This window comes from Vidua chalybeata, chromosome 2, assembly GCF_026979565.1.
Source record: "Vidua chalybeata isolate OUT-0048 chromosome 2, bVidCha1 merged haplotype, whole genome shotgun sequence".
NCBI classification, from domain to species: Eukaryota; Metazoa; Chordata; class Aves; order Passeriformes; family Viduidae; genus Vidua; species Vidua chalybeata.
This window is the reverse complement of record NC_071531.1, coordinates 37,548,795-37,561,918: the sequence shown is the minus strand read 5'-3', so window position 1 is coordinate 37,561,918 and position 13,124 is coordinate 37,548,795. Positions and strand designations below refer to the sequence as shown.

Genomic DNA, 13,124 nt, shown 5'->3' with positions numbered 1-13,124 from the left:
GCTGACGTAAGGCGAACATAGGGAACGGCGTCGTCTGCAAAAACAGAACAAGAGTCTGGAGGAGCCGAGAAAGGTTTGTATGCCTGGGGCTTCAGAATCTAAGAGGGTTTTTGATTTTGTACTGCACATGTGGAAGACTTAAGTGTAACATGGTAAGTGTAAGTTCTTTGAGTGCTGCCTGGTAACGTTACTCTAAATAACCTGCAATCCGACTGGCTGGAGGGGAAAGTTATTCTTTTCAGGTGCACGCCTGTATAAAATACCTCTGGAGCATGCATCCACCCACAGGAAACTTCCCATGCCCTCTGTCACATCAGGTACCCACACAGCTGCCCAGCTAACCTCCTCTGACGTGCCTTTGTGTTCCCTGCTAACTAACAACAGAAACACCTTTGTCTGAATTCTTGTATTTCAGGTCAGCTTTGTGAGCCAGTGGAATCCAGCTCTCTGTTTCGTGCGGAGTGACGGTCACTGCGGTATTTGGGTGAGTTTACCTTGTAGATTCAAATATCACATAGATTTACTATAGCGATATTCCTAAGGTTGACATTTCCTTTACTTCCTAGCATTTGTAGTGTTGGTGTTTATTTTTTTTTAATTTAGTGCATGGTAACATGAGAAAATTGCATGAGCTCCAAGAAACAGATGTTAATGTAGGGTACAAGTATGGTTAAACCTGATCTTGAAAAGAACAGACTGCACTTGCAAAGAACAGACTGCACATGTGAGCAAATGTAATTGGCTTTTGCCCAAATATTTAAAGTAACACAGACTACAGCGAGCAACTCTGTGCTGAGATGAAACACATTTCAGCAGAGTTGTGTTTACAGCTGAAGACCCAGTGACACAGCACTGCTCACTAACCTACTTTTTTTTGGCAACATAATTGGATATTAAAAGCTCTTTCCAAGGAATAGATTTCAGCAGTTTAAAAGGCACAAAGTTCATTCTTATAGTGAATAAACTGTTACCTTAAGGTTTATCATCATCTTACAATTTGCCTCCAAGTGTTATCTTGTTAATTATATGTAATATTGTTGAATAGAGTTTTGTAAATTATTCTTTCTTCCTTAGGTTCTGAAGAAATCAAATGTGATTTTCTAAGTTTTGTTCACAACAGCTTAAGACTATTAATGAAGTCAATATTGGTTTAAAAACTCTGAAAGAATTTAAATCATTATTTCCCAACAAGACTGACTTGGAAAAAAACCTATCTGCTAACATTCAGAATGAGCCAACATTTTCTAAGGGAACAGATTTTGCTTGCAACATTATCAAACCGAAATTCTTTTAGAGATATATAATTTTTAGTAAAATATGGATCAGAAAAATGTCAAAACAGCGAGAAATGTTATTTTTTGTAATTCTATGAGCACAGCAGCAACTTGAACATATACACATAGAGAATGCAATAATGCAAACAGCATCTATTTGCAAACAGCCTCTCAATATTCACTTGTGCCTGTAGCCTTCAGGAAGAGTTTGTCATTTAAAATGACAAATAAAGCTGTGCATCATTAAGGCCAAGACACTAATACACTTGAATTCTTGAATTTATAAGACTAAAATTGTCCTGTAGTTTGCAGCTAAAAAAGACTTACTTTTAACTCCTATGAAACATGTCATTGAATAATTATGGCAATAGAATGAACATGCATATATATACATATATACACAGTCATAAACCCCTTTCTGTTTAGCAAAAGCCACACCACTACAAGATATTATTATAGCATCCAGAAGCTCCAGCCAAAAACCAGAGCCCAGTGTGTCAGGTGACATAAAAACACAGAGTGCAGAGTGTTTATCCCCCCAAATCACCACCTAGGAGTTCAGGCAACTTATGGACTTAAGGACCACACTAGCAGCAGGGTAACCACTGGTGTGGATTTTAGGCCTCCTGTTCATTTTAACGAATTTAGTAAAACCAGCAAGGTTTCTTTATCAATATTTAAGCAGATTCCCATTTTAGGGGAACTCAAAGGACAAGTGAGGGAAAGCATTACGATTTTTATTTTGAAAATGTAACATAACTGTCTAGTTGAGTTAGAGCTCAGTCTTCTGAATGAGTGATAAATAGGGTATAGATATATATCAGGATCAGAGATACAATTTTATTTGCTGCGGGTACTTAATAGCTGATCAACAAATTTGTATTTATCTAGCATGTTTCCAAGCTATTTTCTGGAATTCACTGCCGCCCACAGCCAACTGAAATTTTGGCCTGTCGTAGTAAGAGCTTGCTTAAGCAAGGTAAAAAATACAGGGGGATCACTTTCCACCCAAATTGACAAATTAACAGTTTATTCATTAAACAAGCCTTCTGGTTTTATACAAAGTAGAGTACTGGACAAGGTAAAGTTTTTTCCTACTTTTTAGTTTCAGGATTGGTTTTTTAACTGAAATAGCACAAATCATGCTAGAAGAGCAGTACAAAAAAAACCATCAAAACAAACACTCACCCCAAAACTCCCAAATATGAGAATGTAGTGCTCTGCAGGTTTCAACATAAAATGTTCAGAAGACTGTGTCTTCAACCAAATGTTTTCTGGCTGTAGCCATTTCAAGTCCTGACAGATTCTTCTCTTTTCATTATGTACCTTCCCAATTGCACAAGTCTGAAAATATTTTTCACAGCAATTTCCTAAAACATTAGAACATGAGCAGATTTTATTCTAGCTTAAGGCATGAAAAGGAGACATTGCTCAAATCCAGAAGCCTACTTTTGATTAAATGAAAAAAACCATTGCTGTTGGAAGGAGGCACACTGTGACACGTGGAATGTGCACATGGATGCACTCACTCATGTCAGGGAATGCAGTGACTGCACCATTAACTTCAGTCTATTACCTACCTTCATCATACCTCAAATCACCCACCACAGAGGAAAGCCAGATCTTGTTACTAGCCAGATGGAGGCCCCTCTGATGAAAAAAAAAAAGTGCAGAAATCGATTTAAAGCACTTTAAACACTCTTTTCTGTTGCAGTACAAAATCACTGCCAAGACAGAGCAAATGCAGCGCCAGAGGAATTAGAACAGAAATCCTCTCCTTGTGAATAAACAGAGCAGCAATAAGGAATATATCAAGTATCAGTAGAATTGCAATGGTGTCAATATCATGTGCAAATTAAATCACTCACATAAGTCAGCAGTCACACTGTTCCTTAAAAAATACATGCATACCTGCAGGCATTGCTAAACATCTTGGCCACTACTAGAGATTTACCCCTTCCAGTGAGGATATGTAAAACAGCCTCCTGCAGTATGATGCAACTCAAATGATACAACCCTTTGTCTGCAGTGCCTGTGGCTGGAGAGAGCAAATATGCAGTCTCAAAAATGAGCAGAAAGGATAAATGTTTTCATCATGGATAAAAACACAGCTCACTCCAGCCATCATGTTGTGTGGGAAAGGTGAACATGTACAGCCTCTGGCCAGAGCAAGTTATGAACCTTTTGCTCTTTACATATAGATGTGTCTGTGTATATATCTATAGATCTTTATCTATATTATCTATATTTAATTTTCACACACTCACAGATATATGCATATACATATGTGCCTCACTGAAGAAAACTCTAGTCAAGCAAAGAATTTCACTGACCTGTGTCTCTCCAAGCAAATCTAGTATTAAGTCTTGTTCCTGCTTTTATTGGTGCCAGCTGGTATCAATCAGTTCCTTCTTAGATTGGGTGCTGCCCTGTACCCTGGGGATGAACACTGAGAGTTATCCAAAAAGCCTTATGGATTCAATCTTCTGACTGCAATGATTTTCTGACTGCCATCTGCATATTCTGCAGTTGACTGCATTTCAGTGTAACTGGGTTACCTGTTCTGCAGGAAAAGACAGGGAAGAGAAGGCAACTCTATGTAAGGAGACAGAATCAAGACCACTGACTGCAGCAAATGAAATCAAGACCACTGGCAGCAAATGAAATAGTTTTATCTCTGGAATCATAAGTCCCAAGTTTTTTGAAAATAGTAAATTACACAGATAAAAAGTCACAGATATTAACAGAACAGTTATCTTCCTCAGCTATTGCTTCAACTTATAAGAGTAGCTCAATTTTCAGGCTGACTAGAGGTATCAATTCAGTGACATAATTCTAAGCTTTTGCATAAGTGATAAACACAACAATAAAAATGATAAATGAGAGAGAATAAAAATTCTGACAGCATTACTACATTCTCAGAAACAGTTCATACCACCACAGTGGAGATGTCCCATTTCACCCCATTTCTTCAATCCATCACTGAAAAAAAACTTCAAAAGGCCACCAAAGGCCACCTAAACTACTCATTGTCTTTTTCCAGCCATATTTCATATGAAGAGAGTGCCTGCAAGATTTTATAACATTATTTTTTCCCCTTCTGTTTCAGCTCTTTTGTAATGATCTCTGCACAGCAGCCACCATTCCCCAACAAAATTCAAAGAACAATGGATTGCCAATCTGAGGAAGAAGAAACCTGTGAAGAGCAGTATGACTCTAAAAACTGCACTTGCAGCTCTGAGCTTGCAGAATCTAACACAGGTTTAGTCCAATTTAAATACTGCAATTTCTATGGCATGCTAGCATATCATATTTTGATTTTTGTCAGTCTTCAAATAGTAGATGTCATCATGCAACTACTTCTTTGATATCCAATTTCCCCCATTATTTCCCCTTATGTTTGAATATATTATCAGATCAAATCTACAAGAAATACCCCTCTATCTCCATAATTAAGAAATATATTTAAAAAGGCCTCTGGATTTTATTAGACATCTAAGGATTAGTTCTCAATTACAATCTCTTACAAAAGAGATATGGTTATAATATAACCATTGATTGGGCTGGCACGGTTGAAACCATGTTATTACGGATTTCAACAGGCTGAACTGCTCCAACAGCTACTAAGGATTCCAGGCAGGTATCAATTAAAATCCCTGCAAGCCAGAGCAAATTTCTCCCTTGCAGTTAATTCTACACATATCTTTGCAACAAAAGTTCAGTCATTCAGAATAGTGTCCCTGTTTTCAGTGAGATCAGATGAACAGCCTCAGCACAGATCTGAAAAACCTCAGCCACGAGCCTCCTTGCTATGATGAGACACCCTAGGACAACTGTAGCACTGACTTGCTGAACTACATTGTGTATGCCAACATAAAAATCATCTTACAACCCTCCTTCTGTGGAAGGATGCTTAAAAAAAATCACTAAAGAGTCAGGTTTTCTTCAATGTAGGATTTAAATCCTAAGTCCTTATGTAAAAAGCAGCTTGCTGTTCTAGAGCTGCTGGCCTCACAAATGAAATCTACAGCACAAACACCAAAATACAAGTAAACTTGGTCCTGAAAGTCTTCTAGATGTTATTAGCAGAGTTATATTTGAATTGGTAGCTTTTCCTAAAAGGCTCATTTCTATCTCTAAATTGCTCATGTGAATACCTAGAACGGCAGGAAATGACCATTGTTCCTTTCACCCCCCGGCCATCCAGACTGTCTGGTTTTGGACAGCACTAGTCTTCACTGAAGGGGTGGTCAGGCATTGGAACAGGCTGCTCAGGGAAGTGGTAGAATCGTCACCCACAGAAGTGCTCAAAAGATGTGTGTAGATGTGGCATTTGGGGATGTTGTAGCCATGAACATAGTGCTGGGTTGGTTAATGGCTGGATTTAATGATCTTCTGGATCTTTCCCAACCTTAACGATTCTATGATTCAAGACCAATGTCCTGAGAGCTTTACTAGTCCATGTGCCCACATACTATTTTTGTAAAATACCTTTTACCCTTTAACAAGTTGCACATACACCCATGAAATTTCAACTTTTCTCTCACAGGCTCACCAGTAACTCTTAAAATCTTGCAGAACTGGGTTCCTAGAGTTTCACACTACTTTGATAAAGAGCACTATACATACGTTGGCCACCAGATTGTCATTCAGGAATCCATAGAACACTTTGGAGCCGTGGTATGGCCAGGGGTAAGTACACAAGACCACATGCAGAAAGCTCATGTGACACAAGAAAAAACCAGGACAGCAGCACACAAATATTAAGGAAACTTTCTTAGATTACACTTCTGACAATGGAAGTTTCCCTATGCAGAATGAAGTCCTTCTGCAGAAAGCTCTGCCTTAGGGTAATTTGCCAGTTCATGCCAAAAGGACTATGGCACCAAAGCATTTGTACATTGGATGTAGGGATTGAAAAAAAAATCAGTAAGGGAACTCAGGAGGAAACATTCAGCTTCCTCCATACTTCCAATCAGTCACTGCTGGGAAGTAAATAATCAGCAGCACTAAAAGGAGGCTGAAAAAGAAAACTGCGAGAGATTAAATAAGTAAAGGACATTAAAATGACTAAATATGTTTCTTTTAAAGAAAATGCTGGAACAGTTTCACTACAGTATGGAAAATCATACTTGTAAGCAGTTCTTCAGTCTCTGCTTCTCCTACTCTTTAAAACCAAAATTTTACGCAGACTAAGAAAACTGCCTTTGAGGGAAGAGAGAGTAAACTGATACAGACAAGAAAATCAGGATTTTAAAATTTTTCAGATCCACATTTATTTAAAAAGCTCACAAGATAATGGCAGACAATTTCAAAACAATAGAGAGAGAGCATATGGGTGGGTGAAACAGGATCTTATTCTGAAATGTTAGATCATCAATTTGCACATTAATCAAGTGTCAGAATGCAGATGGTAAAACTCTCCAAGAAAATTGAGAGGTTGCACAAATTGGACCGGTGATTCATTAGCTGTCAGCTTTCCCAGAGCAGGTAGACTGTTGCATAATGAAAAGCACAAGAGTTAAAACAGTAACACAATCCTAAAGAAGAGAAGCAAAAAGGGGAAGACAGTTTCTTTGGCATCGGTTTATGTTGTTAATAAACAGCCCACTTATATTCTACTGACAAAATCTTTACAAAGGCCTGATAATATTTTCATACAGTGCTGTTTTGTTTTTTTCAAAGCTTATACTATTATCAATAAACAAGTATCAAGTTCGTAAATAACCAATTTTCAATATTTTCTTTGCTAAAAAAATTGAAACAAAAAAATTTCAAAAATCTCTGCTGAAGCCTAATTTTACTTTATGATAGTGGTAGTATAGCATAACATTTATGATAATAAATCAGAACATTACTCCTACGTATTGTTAAACTCTGTTGTTATGACTTGTTGTATGGTTCACTTCTTAACACTGACTATCCTTGTGGGTCCCTTCCAACTCAGCTTATTCTGCGATTCTGTCTTGAGCTGTCAGAGACTCATGTAGAAGTGTATAGGAAATCAGTATCACATAAAACTAAAAACGAACTGCTTTCGGTTTTTTTATATAAAAAAACCAGGATACATCACAATTCTTCCCATCTTACATTTTTTTTTGTTACACCCTTCAGTGTTTCTCATTATACTAAAAAAACACAACACTCTTGTATAAAAACATCTAATGAATTTTTGTGCAACTTAGCTGTTACCCTCTTATGGATATGTGTTAACCATTTTAGGCACTGGCTTTATCTCAGTATCTGGAATCAAATCAAGAACAATTCAACCTCAAAGACAAAAAGGTTTTGGAAATTGGTGCTGGAACAGGCTTGCTTTCCATTGTGGCCTGTATCTTAGGTCGGTAAATTTTTATTTCCTTTTGAATTTCTAGTAAACGATGATCCAGCTCTGCCATTGTCACTTTAAGGCAATGAAACAACAGTTGAAGTAAACTTTGTCACTGTTTGGGTTTTTTTGTAGTTGTTGTTTTTTTAAATGAAAATCATTGTAAAATACTGTTTTGTTAACTAAATGACCCTAGTTATGGGGGAGGGGGAGGCTGGACCAGTTACACAGATAAAGCTTCATACATGTTCAACTACATACCTATGAATTTTGTCCTGTCTCAAGTGAAAAGATGAAAGGAAACAGCCCCAAGTTGTGCCAGGGGAGCTCAGATTTGATATTAGAAAAATTTTTTATTTTACAGAAAGGGTGTTTAGGTACCCTTGGAATAAGTTGGCCAGGGAGGTGGTGGAGTCACTGTCTCTGGAAGCATCCAAGAGGATGCGGAACTTGGGGATATGGTAGTGCTGGGTTCATGGTTGGACAGATGATCTTGAAGGTCTCTTCCAACCTTAGTGATTCTGTGAATTGAAACAAACTCATGTTTTCTTTAGGAGCTCATGTTACAGCTACTGATTTGCCTGAAGTTCTTGAAAATCTCTCATATAATATTTCAAGAAATACACAGAACTTGAATATGCACAAACCTGAAGTAAGAAAACTGGTATGGGGAGAAGGCCTCAATGAAGACTTTCCTGTATCAACATACCATTATGATTTCATACTGGCAACTGATGTTGTGTACCATCACGGAGCTCTGGACCCCCTGCTAGCAACAATGGTGTACTTTTGTAAGCCAGGAACGGTATTACTATGGGCAAATAAATTCAGATTCAGTACAGACTATGAATTTTTGGAAAAAGTTTGCAATATATTTAACACAACCATTCTAGCAGAATTTCCAGAATCTAATGTCAAGCTGCTTAAAGCCACAGTAAGGAAGAATTAAAGAGAAAACTATTACTGATCTTGATTTAGTGGCAGCACCTCACAGATTGGAATGCTTTCCAAGATTATGTTGCACCTTCTGAGCATTTATGGTTGTAAAGTTGCAGTTGCATCTAAGTTTTGCATTGCAAGTATTAAAAAAAAAAAAAAACCAGCAAGGCAAAAGATATAGCAGTTTGTCTCTGGTTGATAAATATGACCTGTTCAAACTGTCCAACTCCCCTCCACGGAAGGAACAATGTTAGTAAGAAGGCTTTATCAAAAAGCATTGATCTTCTGGGCTGCACTGAACCTCTGCTGTTTGTAAGCTGCTTTCTTTCAGCAAGTTTTATTTAGGTACTCATCCAGAAACCAATACAATTTTTAGCTTCAGTATTTTTATTCATTATAAAAATCTTTTAAAGTATCAGAGTGAACATGGTGGTATTTTTGTCTCCAACTTTGCACATTTATTCTGCTGTGTTTTGTATTTTTAACATTAATAAACATCTATGTATAGCTTTACAATATCTGATCAATATGTTAACTGTCTGGCACTTTTATACATGGATCAGCCTGTCCTGATACACAGCTTCACCAGGATTTCTGAGTTTGCCTAAAATCACTCCAAAATGGAAGAGTTTCGAAAATTTACAAGAGTACCTATGCATCAGCAATTCCAAGAAACATTGTAACCATTTGAGAGGTTGAATTTTTCTTAAAAACATTAAATGTAAACTCTTGCAAACAATACAGGTGTCCATTATTTTCATCTAATAAGTAAGATTTTAGCTACTCTTGAAGTAGCTTTAAGGCCTTCATACAATTGAAATTAAGATCAAACATGTTAAAATTCAGTGTACCATAAAAAATACAGAACTTTTACAGGTTTGCAGTTTAAAGTAACAATTCAGAACATAACATGCATGCAGTAATTCTTTCTGAACTAATTCCAAATCCTTGATGTTCGCAGTTCTGGCACATCCATTGCCAGCAATGGGATGCACAATAAGGAAACTCCCTGATGACAGGAGTTAGGTTAACAGGTATTAAGCCATACCCAGGTGCCTTTACTGATAAATACACACAATTTAATAATCAGCATTCAGTAATGAAAACATGCGTTCGAATAAAAAGTCAAACTTCTCTTTTCCTATCCTGTCCCATATAAAATAATTTTAATTTTACAACTGTTGATTCCCTAGAATACACAGTAATCAGGTGGATACATGACAGGAAGCCAATTTGCAGTGAAAGTTGCACAATGAGTCCATCCAAGCAACTTCATTAGCTGAAGAAAAAAAGCACACATTAAAAAAATGAGTCTCACTCTTTTTAACATCTAAATCTAAACAAACACTGCACTGATACCAACACTTTACTAAAAATGTCTATAATCAGATAGACAACAGATTGGAGATCTGGTAAGCTTTGAATTCCTCAGTCCTGAAAGGGAGACCCCTCCTCCCCATCCTATATGATCCACATTCTTTCAACATAATGGAGAAGAATTTAATCTTAGGAATTCCCATTAATTCTCCATTAAGTTCTACAAGCAGTAATTATGATTAATAATAGTAAAAAAAAACCCAAGTGGTTAAACAGCAGCATATTTTATGCAGATATCTTTGACTAAGTTGTCTCTACCTCCTTTATGTCCCAAAGTAAGTTGCAAAAAGCAAATCTGCTAAAAACAACAGTTACTCACAAACAAGTTATTCCAGAAAAAGAAAGGGGGAAAAAAAAAATAAATCACTGTTTCAAATGAAGGCTGAGTCACAAAACCTGGATAAATTTAAAATATTACATTTAGTGCTTTCTAAAATGAGAAGAGTACAAAAAATTCCGGAAGACTTATATCTTACTTCTGAAAGCTTATGCAGCATGAACACAGCCCCATTATTCGACCAAACACTCCTTACCTGAATGCAGTTTTTTAAGTTGTCCTTTGTTGGCTTTTCTTCTGCAAGTTTTGTGGCAAACTTGAGCCCTCTTCCATACATTTTATTTACCAATGCATGCTTATAGGCAAAAGTCAAAACCTACAATAAAAATTTAAAAAAACCAAAGAAAATTAGGTATTTTAATATTTACAAGGTTTAACAAGTAAGATCAAATACTGTTCAGGTAGCAGAGTGATTCAAAGTAAAACATTTACATAAGGTATTTGCAATATAACAGATGATTCACAGTAGTAGTCATAAACATGAACTTCCTAGAGACTATTTCTGACTTCACAAACATATTTGACTTCAGAACTTATGTAACACAGATGTCACTATTTTAATTTTTTTGTCACATTTCTCGCTCCTTTGGATTTTCATTCTCTATAGGCAACTGTAAGGCATATTAAAAAGATAATTAATCACCAACCAGGCAGGTGTATTTTTGACCCAGAGAAGCAAAAACCAAATTGAGAACTTTAATTCCTAGGTAGTCACAAACTTACTGCAGAAACAAGTATGAATGTACACAGTGAATGATATATACAGACAAAGACAGAGAAATGTATATAATTATAAACAAGCAATGAAGACAGGTAAGCATGAAGACAAGCCTCAGGTTTTAGGTCAGCTCCTCACTATTGGTAACTTTTCAAGAAGAGATGATAAAACATCTCCCTCTTGATATTATTATTTCTAAAAACCCAGCTTATAGTCCTTACCAGTGCAGTAGTTCAAGTGAGCAAATGAATGTGTCTACCTGAGACCTAATGTATAATAAATTTAGTTTCTTAACACCTGAACACTGACAGCGTTCAGGGTGTGGCAAGATGGTTTAAACCATTTCACCAGCTGCAGCACTAAGAATTAGAGCAATCAAGACACTTTCATATAATCTCTTTGGAACACTCACAGTAAACAAGATATTTTTCATTTTTTACTGAAAAGTGACAGCAGTAAAGTTGGTGAATATGGTGGTGTGTCTGTTGTTGGCCGTGTTTATGAAATATTTTATTAGAGCTTGCTATTCATTTCCCCTCATTCACTACAACATTTTTCCTTTGTTCTGACTCTACAATAAAGGTTGAAGATTTCCCACTTAAAATATCCCATTAAGAAAAGCTAAGAGAAACCCTTCAAGGATGTTCAGAAACATATTTTCCATTACAGAAAAAAAAAAACCCAATATTTTTCAAGAATATAAACATTAGGGAATCAGAGATCTGAATCTTGAAAGGAGTGAAGAACCTGTCTAGTGTTAGCAGCCTGAACACTTCCACTTAATGTTAATCAATGCACAAGTCTTTGCAGGATCAATAAATAGTTAAAATATAAAAAAGAAATAAACTTAATTATCAAGCAAGTCAAGGTGTAATTTTAAAGCTTCCAGATACTATGCCAAAGTATTCAAGAGTTGCTTATTCTTCTGTCTTCAAATACTTATTTTGCTGTGTTGAAATATTCACTTAAGCTGCTGTAGCTTACAACACACACATATATGCAACAATGAGTATACAGCACCATTCACACATACAATTTTCCAAATATTGCTATTGGAAAAATACTCTGCATGCTGCATTCTCAATCCAATTATTTTGGATATGTTCCCAAAGCAAAACGTATTAGCAAACATTTCTGAATAACTGCTTAGTGGATCTATTAGCAGATTTAGTTGGCTAAACTAAACTTACAAAAAAAAAAAAATTCCCTTCTGTAAAAGATGATAGAACCACAAAACAAAAAAAAACAAACAAAAAAAGTCAAATTAAAATGCATTGGAGCTCTCAGCAAATATAACATTTCTGAGGCTAATCAGAAATAATGTCACTGCTCTATGAAGAAAGCTCTTACCTGACCCTGTAAGTTTTGAATGGTTATTGAACATCAGTGATAAAGGCAGGAGGAAAGCCACTTGACAGCATTTCTTTCGTAACAGGGCTTCCTAGAGTTTTTGTGGCAAGAAAACAAAGCATTTTACGAAATACCCTTGCTCCGGCCAAATAAAAGGTTGGGTATTTCTAAATGAGAAAAAGGTTCTCTGCTGAACCAAAAGGTTGAAAACAATGCTCCAAGAGCTCTTGACACAAGACAATAATTTCTGTCTTAGTGTTCGGAAAAAAAACCCCAATCAACTGTATACAAGTTCAGCAAAACTAAAAATTCATTAGCACTTTAGAAGTTACAAACAATGTATGAGTTGCTTTAAAAACAGAATTTGTTTAGAAACAAAAGATGTTAGATAAATATGTACATATATTGGACAAATAAAGCCTTAGAGATAAAATACTGCAAGCTTTATAAAGGTTATGATTCCTTGACATGTAAGGAAAATGTAAACTGGAGTGCTATTAAGATATAACAGAGAAAACAGCTGCTACCTGAATGTATAAAACCATCAAATAAACCTAGTTGTAGTATCCAAAACCAAATTGTTAGATGAAAGAATAGCAATGGCTTCAAAGTATTTGATATTATTTAATAACTATATAATGAAATAATAAATTAAATAATAAATATAATGAAGGCCAGCTTTTGCATAACAAGCAATATGGGCCAGAAATTGTACAAAGAGCAATAAAAGGGTATTGAGAAAAGGCAATGCATACATCTAGGATACTGGGGGGCGGGGGGGGGGGGGGAGTGGGGCAGAAA

At 36.2% G+C, this 13,124-nt stretch overlaps 2 protein-coding genes across 3 annotated transcripts in view; one reads left to right on the top strand and one right to left on the bottom strand.

Annotated features, from left to right (window-relative positions):
- The first annotated feature begins 149 nt into the window (after positions 1 to 149).
- METTL21C (methyltransferase 21C, AARS1 lysine) lies at positions 150 to 8,715 on the top strand. Its single transcript, XM_053934727.1, has 9 exons — positions 150 to 158; positions 243 to 317; positions 416 to 484; positions 1,075 to 1,092; positions 1,829 to 1,872; positions 4,384 to 4,535; positions 5,824 to 5,966; positions 7,497 to 7,614; positions 8,157 to 8,715. Exons 1-9 carry the CDS (start codon positions 150 to 152, stop codon positions 8,549 to 8,551), a joined length of 1,023 nt encoding a protein of 340 aa, XP_053790702.1. The 3' UTR covers positions 8,552 to 8,715.
- The window catches only part of TPP2 (tripeptidyl peptidase 2), a 52,158-nt gene continuing 45,553 nt past the window's right edge, over positions 6,520 to 13,124 (bottom strand). For both annotated transcript variants that reach the window (XM_053934853.1, XM_053934854.1), the window contains 2 exons: positions 10,452 to 10,571; positions 6,520 to 9,820 (listed from right to left, as the gene is read on the bottom strand). In XM_053934853.1, coding sequence (XP_053790828.1) covers positions 9,731 to 9,820; positions 10,452 to 10,571 — 210 coding nt within the window. In that variant the 3' untranslated portion in view covers positions 6,520 to 9,730. The remainder of the gene's footprint in view (positions 9,821 to 10,451; positions 10,572 to 13,124) is intronic.

Coding starts and splice junctions, on each gene's coding strand:
- METTL21C (XM_053934727.1), top strand. Junction 5,967..7,496: donor GAGCCGTGGTATGGCCAGGG/GTAAGTACACAA, acceptor TAACCATTTTAG/GCACTGGCTTTATCTCAGTA. Junction 7,615..8,156: donor CATTGTGGCCTGTATCTTAG/GTCGGTAAATTT, acceptor TGTTTTCTTTAG/GAGCTCATGTTACAGCTACT.